Here is a 16,895-nt window from a genome sequence, read left to right as displayed (position 1 = left end):
CTGGCTTCCTACCAATCTGTGCTAAGTCAGGTGGACGATGTTGCTGATATGCTTATGGTATGCTCCACCACAGAAGCAAGCAAAAGAGAAATCTCTGGTGTGTCAGCAGGAAATACAACAGCAGTGTGTTAAGCTTTGACAATAGCTGTGGTAGATTCACTGATGTTGGCTTTCACTGATACATCCTCTACAGTTATGCCTTTTGCCCTATAGTTGTGTCCACAATATATAGCTGCAACTAATCACTGATTGATACAACACTTGAAGATCACCCTACAGAAGACATAGAGGATAAATGGGAGTCAATGAAGAATAAGGTCAAGGCAGTAGCTAAGGAAGTTCTTGGAACAGGAATTAGGAAGAAAAAAGAATGGTTTGATGAAGATTGCAAGGAAATCGTTGAATTGAGAAATAAAGCATACCATGCATATTTGAGTCGTCCAACAAGAAGGAAAAAGCAAGAACTAGATAGATGGAACAAAGAGGTTCACACAATATGCCGGAAAAAGAAAAGGAAGTATATAACAGAGAAAATAATTCATATTGGAGAATAATTTAAGTCCAACAATACATATATGGCATATAAAGAAGTAAGATCAATCAAAGAAGGATTTAAAACCAGAACAAACTGTTGTAAAGATAAGGACGAGCGCTACTTCTGGGAGATAAGGAAACAATCAAACATAGATGGAAAGAGTATTTCTCTAGACTACTAAATTCAACACAGTCAGTGAATGCCCACAAAGAAACTAGCAGGAAAAGAATTACCAGGAAAAATGAAGAACCAGTGAACCCCCCTACAAGGCAAGAATTTGAAAACGTCTTAAAAGCCCAAAGAAACAATAAAGCTCCAGGAATGGATGACATACCATACCATACTATGGAAAAATGGAGGGATCAAACTCTGAGAGACACTGTTTCAGGGGGACAAATTGGAATGTAAGAACTATAAGGGCATTTCACTCTTATGCACACCATATAAACTATTTGCATTAATAATAATAAGCAGATTGGAACCATATGCAGAAACAAACATAGGAGAATACCAGGCTGGCTTTAACAAAGGCTGCTCCACCATTGACCAGATATTTACAGTAAAACAAATATTGGAGAAGTGTTGGGAAGGAAACATAGATATCTTCCAAATCTTCGTTGACTTCCAGCAAGCTTATGACTCCATACATAGAGATATGATAGGCCACATCATGACAATGAAGGGTACCTTTGCCTCTGTATGCATCCAAGCAGAATTAGGAGACTTCTTTGAAGTAAAGCAAGGACTGAAGCAAGGAGATGGACTGGCACCACTCATTTTCAACCTGGTGTTGGAATACGTTATCAGGCAGCTACGAATTGAAACCAAAGGCACTCTACAATACAAATCTACACAAATAGTTGGATATGCAGACGATATTAGATCACTAAGAAGAGTAAAGGAAGTCTTTAAGCCCCTGAATGAGGAAGGCAAGAAAGTTGGACTAAAAATAAACGAGAATAAGACAAAGATATTAATCCAGTCAAGGAAAAGAAGAAACTGTGAACAGAACATGGTAATAGAAAACTTTAACATTGAACTGACCAACAACTTCTCATACCTAGGTACAAACCAGAATGAAAAAAATGAAGAAATAGCAGAAATACAAAAACGTATTCAAACAGCAAATAAGGCCTACTTCTCGATATTACCTTTAATCAGATGTAGAGAGCTCAAGTGATGCTATACAAAACACTCATTCGTAGTATTGTAGTAGATGGCTGTGAAGCATGGACTCTTTCTGAACAAGCTGCTAATGAACTAGACTCATTTGAGCGTAAAATCCTCCGAAGAATCTTTAGTCCTATGCAGTCACAAGGAGTGTACAGAATTAGATATAATGACGAAATTTACAATAATTAAGTGCCTCTCTTCATATACATAAGAATAAAAAGACTCAACTGGGCTAGCCATGTAGCTAGAATGGATGAGCACCAGATCACGAAGAAGATGCTAGGAAGAAACATGGGAGGAAGAAGATGTACAGGAAGACCAAGGATCAGATGGGAGGATAGTATCCAGAAGGATGCAGACTCCATCTTTCACATCAGAAACTGGAGAACAGCAGCCCAAGACAGGATGTTCGGGAGGAAGATAGTTGGTGAGGCCATGGCTCGAAAACGAGCTGAAGCACCATAGGTAACAGGTATCATATACAAAACTAGATTCTAAACTTTAGTTTACAATGTATCCTCAAGTTTCTTTCCTATTCCTGCAATAGACAGAGGTTTGCCTGAAAAATCAAACTACAGATCAAGACTGGATCGATGTTATTAATCATCTCTATTTAAAAACATAAAGCAACTTAGCTTCATACCATACAAGATAGAAATTTAAAAGATTAATATTCTATTGTTGAACTTGCTGCTTTACCTCTTGCCAAAGCTATCACTAATGGTAACTTTATCTATACTCCATCTTGCTAGTCCACTAGATATCCAACCACTGTAAGCAGTGTAAAGTAATTGAACTTTGATTGGTTCAACCATCACAGGATGAGGTACTACAATACGAGACAATGATCCACCTGCTTCCAGTTCTTCATCGTCTTTACTGGAAGAAAATATAAATTTTGCATTAGTTAAGTTTTAATGCAGTACAAAGTTAAGAACTGAAAAAAACAATGTAAAATTAAAATGATGATGCCATTAAATATAGTAAGTTAACAAAAAGTGTCTTAACCCTAGAACACAATTGTGTTCCAATATTACAGTGTAACTAGCGCTACATAAATTTTACGTACATGAAGGAATCTATTTTTAACACAACCTCTACATCATGAAAACAAAATGACGATTCTTTGTGAACATTATTTTGTTTATTTTCCTTATATTGGAATTTTATTCTTAATTTTAAAATGTATAAACATGGTTTTATTTAACATAGAATATTTTAAGAGAATGTCTTGATTGACAAGCCCCCGTATGTACATTAAGAATGAAGGCGGAAAGTTTGAACAATGAAAAATAAACAATAATAAAAATATTCATAACGCTGTAAATAAAATTTAATTTTAAAGTCTTACAAGAAAATAGTGCATGCTTCTAAACTTTTGTTTTCAAAATCTAACTATCCAAATCGAATTTACGAATGTCAAAATTACATGAAAGATTTTTCTCATTTTACTAGAATTATGTAAAGTTGATGTACAGTGCACAACATAACAAACCAAATCAGGATGATCAGCACTTGCACCCTCTTTACCACAGTGCTGCCTTATGGCTGACAGACTGCTCGAGGCATCTAGGTGGAGGGGTGAGTGGGTGGGAGGTAGGGGAGGGATTTGAGCGTAAAGCATATGTAAATGTTACGTACGGTAGTGTTCTAGGGTTAAACATGAATAGTTTTTCTCATAAAAAAAATCTTCGAAGTCCTGCAATAATTTAATTCCACTACAATGTATTTTTACTGTGCACATTGCTTTCAGAAGCCAGTTTGCCATGGTGATATAAACAGTATTTATGCATAGTCAGTCATAGGAGCTACTGAAAAATAATTTAGCAGTTACATCAAAATTAATCCCAGCCTCGGCTTGGGTGTTCTTTATGAGTGTCCCTTCATCAATTGTTAAACTGTCAAAATTTCATGACATATCATGTCCATTGTCAGTATATTTTTTTATGGGGAAGAGGTACTTGTACCCTTCATAAGTTAGTTTGCTATGGTGATACAAACGATATATTTCTTTTAATAACATGCATTACTGTCATATTTTTATTCTTACTTTGAAAAAAGGTGCCTGTAAGGCATGCCATTGCCACTAGGACTATTATTTTAGTTTCTAGGTTATAGATGATTAAATCATAAGACCATATGGAATTTTGGTGCAGTTAGTAACTTACTGTGTGAGTGTGAATGTTTCATTTATTTCTGCAGTTCCAATCAGTGTCACTTGTATTTTTCCATAACTCACAATGGGTAGAAGACTGGGTGAACTTTCAACTTTCAGATGATATTGATTAGCTGAAATATATAAAAAAATAACTAGTTACATGGATGAAATTTATGTTCTACAAGTCATAGATAAAATAATAATAGTTTTAAGGACCACGGGACATTATGGATCGTGCACTAGAATTTCGTAAAAAGCTCAAAGAAATGCAAAGCGGCATGCACACCAGCCGTGTGTACGGCCTGTGATCCTCTTTTGTTTGCGTAAATAGTACTCTGCACACAAATGGCATGCAAGCTGTGTGGTTAAGACCGAGAAACGGAACCAGCGAAAAGGGACATGCGCGAAAATGCCATAAAGAACTGCTGAGCGGCTGTATGAAAGTTGTACAAAAAAGTGTGGGAGAACAGAGTTGGTGCAGAAAGGTGAAGAAAGGTAAGTAACCATGAAAAAAACTGCGGGGAAACAAGTTAGAGTGAATGTATGAGTATTGTACAAGTGTGTCGTCATGGAAACCTGTAATGAAAGGAGATGAAAATTGCTATGGTGAAAGTATGACATCTGAAGAGGCACTGTAACAAATACATGATGATACCGAAAAGAGTGGTAAGCGTCCCAGCAAACGTGCAAAGACTACTGAGAGTACACCTGACATTACAGCAACATCTGTTCCTTCTCAGCATCATGCGGACTCCTTCATTGAATGGTGCGGTCTATGCCATATGCCTGAGGGCTCACTGGAGCAATGGATACAGTGTTGCTCATGTAGTACATGGTATCACATTGACTGTACTGCCTTGACAGGACAGGAGGATCTTAATTCTCTGATATACATATGTGATTTTTGTCTGTAACGTTCAGTATGTCATTTCTAGCATTATTTTCTGTGCTGGTCCTTATTCCCCTGACCGGTCCTTCATACCCCATTAACTAAAGGGGCAATTGGGACCATACAACCTACCTTTCAATTCATTGTTGTATTGCCTTTGCATTATATTCCTACTCGTTCCTGTTGTCATTAATGTAAACTAGAAAATATACATTTCAGAATGCATCCTGTTTGTGTTTTCTTGAGCAGCTCCTGATGAATTTCTTCAATGAAATAGCAATTTGGTGGTCCTTAATATCCCGGGTTACGTTAATGGTAGCTCGTATTTTCCATTCTTTTATACATTTGAATCGGCTTTTTAGCAACATTCAGGCCAAATTATTCAGAGATGAATTTCATATGTTTGTCAAATCAGAACTTGAAAGAAACTTGTGCATGACTTAAGGCTAGGAACAACAATATAACAATAAAAAAGGAAGAACAAGAACGATGAGCTATTTACACTAAACAATCTTTATCCTGTTATTCAAACTCTACTAAAAATGCCTTTATTTTGTAAGTCAAGTCAATTATCTGCTAATTCATTAACACCTTCATCTGCAATACTTTTATGTTTTAATCAAACATAAATAATCTTGAAAGTCGAGCAAACATCAAATTGTTATAGAAGTAATAAAAATACTGTAGTTCAAACTTAACAGGGTGTTTCAAATCCTAAAACCCCTTTTCAAGTATCAACTACTGTATTGTAACTATTGTTCTGTAATAACTGAGCATTTCATATGTATATATTTTATGATAAAACAATAACTTAAAACCAACAATCAATCTTAATTAACACATGAGAGTAAATGGCTCCAATTTGATAAACATTAAGGCAATCCATTAGATGTCCAAAATTGTCCAATCAATTCTCACTCTGAAACATCTCAAAAGCAGTGTGTTAATTAACCCCCCCCCCCAAAAAAAAATGTAATCCCGGCAAAATAAAATTATTTTTATCCCTGCCAGGGATGTTTTTTTTAAAAATTTGATTAAGTTTTCGGTGTTACTAGTTCGATAGTTCTTTTCATGTATGAGTTTCTAAATTACGTTAAAATGTTATTATAAAATCTAATGAGCTAGGTTAGGACTATAGATCTAGGTAGTTAAAGCAGAGAAATAGTTTAGTATACTGATATAAAATAAAATAAACTGTCCTTGCCTCCCCTGGATGTGAAACCCAATCACCGCTACTGCTCAAAAGTAAAAATATATTGCCAATTTACCCAATTGTGAATGACCCCCAGCATCTAAAATTAAGCAATCGCCCTTTTGAAATGTCTAAAATGAATCTATTGGGTGAGAGCCGAGGGGGAAAAATCATGAAGTAGCTGCTAATCTGCCACCAAAGCAAAAATACATAAGTATATCTCCTTGCAATTGAATATATAATAAACATTCAATATATGAACAATGGAGTTTCCTTGCTGCTGCCTTCAAAGTGCATTAAACAGAACTTTTCTGGTGTTTGAATTTTTTTGCAGACATATGAATAGAACATTGACTTGAAACACCCTTGTAACCAAATAATAACAATTTTCACATCAAGTTTACAGTATCATTCTCACCACAAAATGGCTCCTCCTCTCTAGTGACGAGATATAGTGTCCCCCTACCAGGAGAACGGTCAGCATAATATCCCATATTGCCGCATTTTCTGTTGTTGTCACTGGAACACGGGAAGCATTTGCCCTGCAGGAAGTCATCGTAGCTCTCACATGAGAATGCAGGGAAATGACAGATAGGAGATACAGAGTCCGTAAAGAATTTATACGCCCTTCTGTGGTTGCAGAGGCTTCGACCATCACCTTCAGATGCTGAAAGATAATATGCATTTATAAAGTCAATGTCAACAATTTTTAAAATACTCATTTAATTTTCTAAACAGAAGCTCAGATAAACATTGCAATGTTTCCTTACGATTTGTCACACACAGGAGAGGTACTTTGTAGAAATATTAGCGAGAAATTCAGACTTGACTAGGACTCAAACTCGAGGTGTCTTGTATACTGACAGCTCTTTCACTGAGCTGCCGAGCCAACCCTGGCTTTGCCTGATTTTTCAATGTTGCTGTTGCCTTTGAAACTTCGATGACATTGACAGTGCTTAGTTTCATCCAACGCAGAGATGTATATTACGAGTATCTTACAATTTGTGAAGAAAGTCTTGTTTTTAGAAAAAAATAAATTGATTTTGAATATAAGAATATTCCAGTTTCCACAGGTTTTTGATGTAGATAGGGAATCAACAGAGACCAATTATTTGTCATGTCACCTCACTATAGAGTAAGTGTGACTTACTTTTCATTCTTAATTGTAACACAAACAGAAGTAGTACATCAATAACTTTCCTCAAACAAACTCACATGAACTAAAATAAAAACCTTCTTAAAGAAATTGAAGAGATTATGCTGTGATGGGTGTTACCAAATTTGTGAACTGTCTTTGCAGGTGGAAAAGGTTGAAGCAAAAAAAGAAAAAAACGCTCTGGTCCCTGAATGAACCTTATACATTGAAATGTATATTGTGTTATGCACAAAGGTCAAAATAAATCCTCAATGTTTTTATTTTTTTAAATATTCTTAGATTCAATATTAAAGAAGAAAACAATCCTGTGTTTTGTTGAAGGTGTTATGGATCTACAAATTCAATATAAAATAGACATGATAAAAACAAAATTGATCTTATAAAGGTGTTTAACTAAAAAAAAAATGGTTCATAAGATTTTTTTCCTTAAAAAAAATCTTCAAACAGGAACCCCCTCTTGACACACCTTTTCCTAGCTGATCTTGGAATCTTAGAAGAATACCATGAGCAGTCTATGAGATACAAATTATAATAAAACCGGCAAAACTAAGACGAGTCTAATAAAAAGAATATAAGCTGCAAAAATACTACCAGTTTGTTTCCAATTTTAATATTTTCATCTCAGTAGGTATACGAGTATTATAGCCTAATGACTGGGGATAAAACACAGAAGATAAATTACAGTCCAAAGAGGAAGAAATAATCACTAATCACAATTCTGAGTATGCCACTGGCTGACATATTGTACTGTTTATCATTATTTCTGTGACATACTAACAACCAGCCAATAACGCTTGCAAATATAATTGAAATTTGCAACTTACACCACAAGATGTCACTGACAGCACCAACAAATAGGTTACTGCATCCTTTTTGCATTCGGCCACCATTTGGGTAGAAGTCAACATGGCCCATTGGCTGCCAGGCACCCAAGCCTCCAAGAATAAGGTTCTCCCCATTGGAGTGGATCACGTCAACAAACATAGCATCAGTTGAATCAAGACGAGCACGCGGATCTTGGTTTTCAAACAGAGGGCCTGCTGGGTCCAGTCCTGCAAGTGGACAATTAATCAGAAAACAATCATCATCACCACTTTCCTTAAATATAAAAAAATTAAGACTTAAAAAGGTTTTCTTTATTTATGACCATTAACAATATTCATGATAACACATTTTATTATTCAGGGAAATGAAACGGGAAAGTCAATTTTCTGTTGTAAGTGAGATAGTGGTATCATTTCTTGCCATATGGATGCTGTACTGGACTTCACAATATGCTTCTTTTTATTCATACATTTGACCAGAAGCATGCGGTAAAGGAAGGCGGGGCAAGCGCCACTTGCGTTGTTTTTCCAAAAACAACATTGATATCTTAAGTTCATGTTTTCCAATGCCTTTAAACACCTCAGAATGGAATTTATCTACTTTAACATATTTACATCTGCAGACTTTTCAATTCAACTATTTCCGTCATATTGATTGCAGCCTTCACGAGGCTCGACAACGTGGTACAGTTGATCCACGTTAGAAGGAAGAGGGCTGCTTGCCTTTCTCCACGCTTTTGGAGTGACTTATGTAGTTCTTGCATGGTCACTGTATTTCTCCTTCATGAACAAAAAGGTCGACTGCAAGCGACTCCCACCCCCGATTTGTAACTTCCAAAATTTTCTATACATCCGTAGAACCACCTAACTCGGTTCGATTATTCATGTGTATAACTTAATAGTAATATTAATAAAAAATATCTTATGAAGTTAGTCAATGAGTACCGGTTGTATGGTATTTATAAGAAACAAAATCACCAGCCAATACTTGGACATATTTGTCATGTGATTAGTAACTCCAAAATATAGAGGGTATGTAACACTGCAAACCAGGGTGAGGAAGAGGCGCATTTGGAAGCGTGGGAGCTGCGGATACGTGTTTTCTTTACTGTAGCCATCGTCCTGTGTTATTCTGTTCTTTTGTGTCTTGTTTTTGCTGTTTTGTGTTCAAGTATGGTCTTGAAAATAATCACCAGGGCTGACAAATGAGACAAACCATTGATTTGGAGTGATGTAGGTAAGGACTCGATTAGGGATCTTCTTTCATTCAGTTAAAGAACTTCTATCAAAAAGTTGGAGGTGGTGAATTATGAAAGACCGTGTCTTGAACTATGCATAACCAAAACAAGTAAGAAAAACGGGAAAGTTTTTATTAAGCAGTTAAAAAGTGTCTCAGTAAAAAACAATATGTCTGAATTTGTTTGAGTACACTTTATGCACAGAAAGGCTAATTGGAACTCGACCTACAGTTTAAAGTGGGATCCAAACCACTCGACCAAGTAAAAGGCAGCAATGTTACGTATTGTGTGGTTATGAAGTAGCAATGTTATTAATAAATAATTTTGTTCGAACATGGAACGATGCAGGCCACAAAGACTTCAGTAATTTCCATAATGCAATGCAAAGCCATGAAAATTTCCAAAATCACACTCATGCAGTGATGTACAAAAGGGGGGATTGGTGGGGTTCATAACCCCTCTCTTGGCACAGTATTCATAAAAAAAAGAGCTAATGGCAGGGAAAATATGACAAAGGGCTGGGTTTGCATGAAGGGGGGGGGGGAGCAAAAACCCACTTTACAATTCCAGCCCCTCCTGTGTGTATACCAGTGATTTATTCACACACACACCCAACAACTCCTACCCCCCCAATTTCCTCAATACCCTCCTAAAAGTTATCACCAATGCAAAATTTTTGGTAATTGTGGCTCCAAATTTACCATTACACCCCCTATATTACATTTGAAAATATTGTAACTGACCCATCGCTTGTCTATCACAAAAATTCATGGCACACCCCTGCATTTGACACATGCATCAAAGGATATGTGGCTTGTACCTTTTCATTTGCAAATCGAGAAATGATTTTCAATTAAAATCCCATTTTTCTAGAGTTGGCGAGTTGACTTATCTGTTCTTTTTCCCCTGACCCTTCATTTATGATACTTAGGACTGGAAAAAGTAATATTCTGAATTAATTGTAATATATAAGAAATATTGATTGATTGAAATGAAAATTATGGGTGCTTCAGCACTTAGGCTATTCGCACCCATCACATTATACATGGTCCAACCCATTATCATAGCAAAAATCATTATCTCTCAATGAGCAGTAAAATCACCTTACCTACTTAAAAGCTGAGGTTGTAAAAGGGCATTCAGCACAGATATGGACAAATCGTATGACAACATGCGTCCTTACAGAGGATTATACTGGCTGTAGGTTCAGGTGCCAGAGCCTTGCTAGCCTGCAAGACTGCAAGTACCGGGGTGAACTACGTGGAAGTAAAGTTGACATTTGCATGTCTTTTCAAAAGGTCACCCCTTACACCGCAAGAAATAGAATAGTCAACACATTGATGAATAATGATTAGGTGTGATGAATGTTTACAACATAATTTCTAACACCAGCAACTTACAAATCTGAGATTTAAGATAAACTAAAATCACATGTATTTATTTTCATTTATTTGCCATTTAAAGAATTTTCCCCAAGTTTTATACTCCCAGACTGTAAGTATTGTAGTTGTGGATGTCCAGACAAGGGGGGGGGGGGGTTGGGCAATGTGTCCCCTCCTGCAAAATAAATGTCAACCTAACATTATTAGTAACATATATAGTTTCATTTCAGTTAAAGTAATTTACATGGCTGAGCCGATATCGATCGATGCCAATATATCGGTTGGAATTCATCTACCGATATCGGCCGACACTTTCCCGACATATTGGTCTTTCACAGGGTCCTCGAAAATGCTGTGTGACACTTCCATGGAGTCTAATTATCCTGGAAATCATTCAAAATTCAAACTTTATTTTTATTTTGCATGAATTTTGCATAAGAAACTTTATTTTGCGAGTACATACTATCTATTTTCATAATCTGATGAAATTCTTGAATATTCTAAAGCAAATTTATTTGTAAATTGATTAATGTAATTGGAGAAGAATATTTACACACCAATATTGATAAATATTTTGAACAAATTTTAATTATTGAAAATTTCAAGTATCAGTATCGGTGAGAGTATCGGAATCGGTATTGGTTGAATGTGGTATCGGCTCAGTTCTAGAATTTATGTTAATTATTATAAAAGTGTTGCAGGAACATGAAAACTTCAGTCTGAAGGAACGTATTTTTTTTAGGGCAACATTATTATGGGGGCCTGCAAAAAAATTACCTTACTTTCCCCTCCCTGAAAAAAATCCTGCAGTCATCCATAATTGTAGTATTGTGAGAAAGGCACAAGGAGCTGTAAAGAAGCTTTAGCTCAAATTAAATTTATTTTAAATACAACATACAAGGTGGTGAATGTTTTCCCATAAGCTGTGACAATGTTATTTCCCAGTTATTATTATGCATAACTAAACATGACCTGAAACACTTACCAGTTATTCGACTGAGATTTTTAAGTTCAGCCCCTGCAAATCCAGCTGCATGTGCTCCAAGACTGAATCCAATGAGGTGAACTCTGTGAATAGGAAGTCCATACTTCTCGTGCAACATCGAGACAAGCATTGCCACCTGTTTCCCCACCAATCGTGTGTTTGCTGCTGCTCGGACGTAGTTAGGTATGGCAGCTCCTGTTTCCCAATGAACACATATTACATTACAGTCTTCCTGCAAGATACAAAAGCAAGATGTGTTGGTTACTGGCTGTCTGTAATGAGTATGTACGTCGTTACCTTATAATTTGTATACGATCTTCATATTCACAATACAGAAATTGAAATCCCATTTCCAATTCACACTTGTTTGCATCACCAGTTACTGAACAATTCACATCACAGACAGTGTCTCAATTCTTTGCCTTGTATATCAGGATCATACAAACAAAATAAAATGAACTTTAACAAATGTACATATGATAAAGGAAGTATATAAAACAAGGTGAATAAAATCAATAAGATAAGCACACTAGTGAACTTGCAATGCTACAAAATTGTCATTGTGTAATGATAATAAATGAACTGTAAAAGAAAAAAATATAAGCATTACAATTACGAAATCTTTATTCACATTGATCTATAAACTAGAAAATCCCACCCTTGTAAAATTTGCTATAATTTTATAAATATAGAAATAATTTTGATTGCCATTTTCAGTGCTTGAAATGGTTAATTGATTGAGTTGGTGTTCTAAGTCCACTTTATGCACAATAAGGCTAATTGGACTGGACCTACAGTTTAAAGTGAGATCTGAATTACTATGTGCCTCCACCGGTTTCCACCCATAGATTACAAGGTGACGACACTACCACTGCATCATAGGAGAGGCCTAGTGCTTGAAATAGAACTACCTAGCTGAAAGCTCATGCTTGATGGAGTTTGGGGATAGGGAGGATGCTTTTATGGATCAAAATTGAGACAATGCAGTAGGTGTCTACCGCAAACTATCCTAACTGGGGTATGCTCGAAGATTTTTTTTTAATTTCCACATCAAGCACTGATCATATTATGGGTAATAAGAGCATTAAAATTACAATGCATAATTAATTTTCATTGTACATTAACCAACTCAGTGACCAATATCCTAACATTGTAGGTTTGAGCTTCAAGTCTGGATATTAGTATTTGTTTGCAATAATCCCTACTTCAATCATTATTTATCATCATTGTGATTGGCTACAGAGGCAGGTGAGTGATGTAAAATAAGATTGATTGATTTGGTTTATTAAACTTTGCTTTTCTGCCACTTTTGGTTAATCATGAAGATGAGGATGAGTGATGAAATTGATGAAGGGGCACTCACAGGCCATGATTCAAACCCAGGACCCCTGGTGTCATAGCATGCTGTGCTAACCACACTGCCACGGAGGTCGGCAATACTAAAAAATCAAATAATATTGGAATTATAGTAATTTAATTACAAGTTAAAGCTATACAACTTCTCTGGACAGATTTGTTCACATATAGTTCAGCCATTTTATGATTGAAGAGTTTATGACAGCCTTGTTAAATTAGCAGTAATAACAGAAATATAATATTTACTAGGATACTGAAAGCTAATTTGATGTTATTACCATGTCGGGTTTATATTTATAATTATGGAAAAGAATAATTTCAATATATTAGAATGACTGGGGTGCAAATGAGAGTCTAAAACTTTCAACGATTTGGATAAAAAAAATTATACATTCTGATCCACAGACATGATTGAGAGGGAAGAAGTATCACTGAATTGAGAACCATAAGATAACTGTGTACTTACGACAGTCATTAGAGCAGATCTCATCTCATAAACCCAGACATGAGAGCAGCTGCTCCCAAAGCCATGGATGATGACTTTCGTGGGAAGGCTGGAGTTGAAACCTTCCTCCAGGAGGACTGATGTCATGTTGGTGAATGGCACCTGCCTCGGAATGTCCTTGTTGATCCTGGAGTGGAAGAAGAACATGGTGCCCACTTCGTCTGGAGGTGATGGGAGCATATCCAGGTATCCGAAGGGACCTGCTGACATGAAGCACCCAACATCTGCATAGCAAACCATGCTTTCTGCTCTCTTGTGCCTGCAGAGGGAAATATCACATTGTTTATTCAGTGAAAAGAAGTACCTAGCAGTGATCTACATTTCCGTAGATGTACACATAAGCCACAACCATTCTATGCATAGACAATGTAATCTAGGCCACTAGTGTAGAATTACCCAAATAGCATTTTACTGTAGTAGTGATATATAATTACTCTGGAGTTGTTGGAAGACCTTGCACTTTTCGTAAACAGTTACAAACAATTTTATACTATGAAAGATACACAATATATGATATATTCTTATCATTCATGGAACAATTTGCTACTTTCATCTCATGATTGCCATTTTACATTTCACTTTATCTCAAAAGTAAAGGAAAATTTAGCTGTTCAAAATATGTTTCTTACGTAAGTACTGAAAATGTAACATGTTACTTGAGTTACATTAGTCCGCAACCTTGTTTATAGTGCTATACATTCTTGTACAATGCAAATGTGGGATAAAATACATAGTTGTCAACTCTGTGCGGTACCCAACTAATATCAGCCTCTTACAATAATTTATTTATCTGTCACTATGGATCCAGCCATGGCTGTTAATAAGGGGAAGGTTTAATGGGTCCTCCTAACCCCTTCTCATTGCTTAGTAAACATTTCATATTAATTACACAATCAAATCAACAATTAATAATTTCATTATATTGCTTGGAAGAATTTTGAAAAAAATGTTTTATTTATGGATGGTGACATATTCTTCATTAACAATAATATTATTTTCTTCGTAACTTAAGCATGTTTCAGAATTTGTTATGGATAAAACATATATTGTAATTGGCACTAATGAATTGCATGCAGTCTCAAAAATTGAGTATTCAGAAAAACTTTGATAGATTTTTCAAAAGTTGAAAATAGAAACATGACTGTACTCCTACAATAAACATAATGAATAATAATAATGTCATTCATATTGCACAATGAGATTGTTTAAAGGGAAATATTTTATTGATTAATCGTAAACTGTTTAATTATAGCAATAATAATAATAATAATAATAATAATAATAGTGACGTCTTTACAAATTTAATAATTAACATCAAGCAAAAGTTATTAGTATTGATATTATTGTAAGTATTAAAAGTTTACTATCCTTGGGCTGCTGAAAGTTGAATCTCTCCCATTATTTCTCTATAATATACGAGCAAAGATCCCCCCAAGGCTAATGGCGCATCTCCCCCAAAATCATGCCACGAGTCCACCAAAATCATATCATGCACCCCTCCCCCCCCCCACCAATCATATCATTCGCGCCCTCAAACCATATCGTAATCCGCACAAAGTATTTAATTACGACAGCGTGTCTACCGAAAGTAACTTTTTTCTTAGCTTTACTGAATATTATACTTGATCTGCCCCTCCTCCCTAAACATGGGGCTCATCACTCAAGACTACTCCTAAAATCGTTGAACATAATCCAGAATATCGCTTGTCTTGTAATGCAGCTGTAGTATAAAAGCTTCACATTCACCTCATTAAAGCGCCAAACACTGATCCTAGCCTGAGAACATTGCGAGCAAAGCGAGCAAGAAAATTTTTACATCCATTTCTTTGCGAGCTCTCAAGAATATTAATTTAAAAGGATGTCAATACTTTCTTAGTATTTTCGAGTTTCTCCTTTGGCACATTCGGGGTCGAAAACGTATGGATACCATATCGCTAAATATAGTCTCCAAATTTTAATGTTCGAACTCTCTCTCCTCTACAGAAATCCCTTGACAATCTAAGATTTAAGACTTCATCAATAGCTTTCTATTAATACTCAATTAATTTTAGACTTACTGTTGATATTGAAGAGCGGATATTGCCTCCTCCAAATAAACAAATTCTCAGTCTCCACACCAGAATTTCCGCAACAGTCTAAGACAATAACAATACACAAGATTTGGATATCCCCTCAATTTTATGTTCAATCCACCCGTAACTAAAATACCCGCCATAATCTAAGACCTAGAGTTGGATACTGTCCCCCCACATTTAATTCAGAATCCCCCCTCCCAGAACCCACAGGTCAATTAAGGCCTAATATGTAAACTGTTGGATATCTCCCTCGCCCCCTATCTTCGATAATACCCTTAAACACTTCCTTTTCTTCATCTAATGGATTAAATATGGTGCATTTAAGGTGTAAAATCTTTACATATATTTTGGAAAAATATATAAATGTTGAATTTTATATTATTTGAAGGGAAAAAATCCCCCCAAAAATCTGGATGGCGCAACCTGCACCATAATCCCCCGCTGAGGCCACCCCTGGATCCAACACTTCTTTCTATTTATTTCTACCTGTTCTGCATATCTTTCCCGTCCGTGGCAATGAAGTCGAGCCACCTAAAAAGTTCTCAACACCCAGCCTCTTAGCCCCTGGGTCAAAGAAACCGCCCAACATCTTTTTTCCGCAGCGTGGCCCATTAGGCAAGATAAAGAGACGGCCCCGCCCTGGACGTGTATACTTTACTCCTTTGTTCAATTTGTCCTGTATCACCTGCACATCGCTCTTAGCCAGGGCAGGGCTTTTGAAGATCTGCCCTTGCACGAGTTTGGATCGTGACGGTGTCCGGTCACGAATTAGACGACGAGAAACAAAAGAAAGGCTCTTTCCCTTTTGTCTTTTGTTCGTCACGAGGATTCGGCAGATTCAAGAGGATAAAAAGAAAGTAGAGCAGTGATGAGAGGACTTAGTATTTCTATTTAACCGTAAATGCAGATTTTTTTCTCTCTTGTGACCTTTAGTTTTCAGCGAACAGTTTATATCAGAAGTAGAACAATGGTTCTCAACGTTACTGTGACCACAGCCCGATATTGTTTTTCTTTTTAAGTTGGTGATCCGATGTGAACGATTTTACCCGTAAATAACTTTCTAATATTTAACATATTTTTAGCTATACATTAATTAATAACTACCCTTGAAATAAAATACAGTGGAGACTCTTTTTTTTATTCGAACTCCCAAGAGGACATGAAAAAAGGTAGAATTTTCGAAAATTCGAATTAACAAAAACATAGCGTCATTAAAGATGGTTTCAAGAGGAATAAACTTCTATTCGAATTACCTAGTAAATCGAATTATCCAAGTTAGAATTAGAATCAACTGTATTAATAAATAAATTACGACAATCATAAAGAGCATCGATCGTGACTAAGCTTGTTGGCATATTTCCACTATAAAATATGAAAAATGAAAACTGCAGCAGCAACCTAGATCACATTTTCATAAATTAGAAAAT

The 16,895-nt window shown here is 36.0% G+C and overlaps 1 protein-coding gene across 2 annotated transcripts in view; it reads right to left on the bottom strand.

Moving 5' to 3' along the window:
- LOC145996395 (uncharacterized) overlaps positions 1 to 16,895 on the bottom strand; it is a 243,414-nt gene that overhangs the window by 5,722 nt on the left and 220,797 nt on the right. For both annotated transcript variants that reach the window (XM_083132846.1, XM_083132854.1), the window contains 6 exons: positions 13,355 to 13,652; positions 11,533 to 11,764; positions 7,928 to 8,155; positions 6,366 to 6,614; positions 3,877 to 3,997; positions 2,408 to 2,587 (listed from right to left, as the gene is read on the bottom strand). In XM_083132846.1, the coding sequence (XP_082988972.1) occupies positions 2,408 to 2,587; positions 3,877 to 3,997; positions 6,366 to 6,614; positions 7,928 to 8,155; positions 11,533 to 11,764; positions 13,355 to 13,652 (1,308 nt within the window). The remainder of the gene's footprint in view (positions 1 to 2,407; positions 2,588 to 3,876; positions 3,998 to 6,365; positions 6,615 to 7,927; positions 8,156 to 11,532; positions 11,765 to 13,354; positions 13,653 to 16,895) is intronic.

This window comes from Lepisma saccharinum, chromosome 1 (genome assembly GCF_977018435.1).
Source record: "Lepisma saccharinum chromosome 1, izLepSacc3.1, whole genome shotgun sequence".
In the NCBI taxonomy this organism is placed as follows: Eukaryota; Metazoa; Arthropoda; class Insecta; order Zygentoma; family Lepismatidae; genus Lepisma; species Lepisma saccharinum.
The sequence above is the reverse complement of the archived record's forward strand: the minus strand, read 5'-3'. Positions and strand labels throughout refer to the sequence as shown.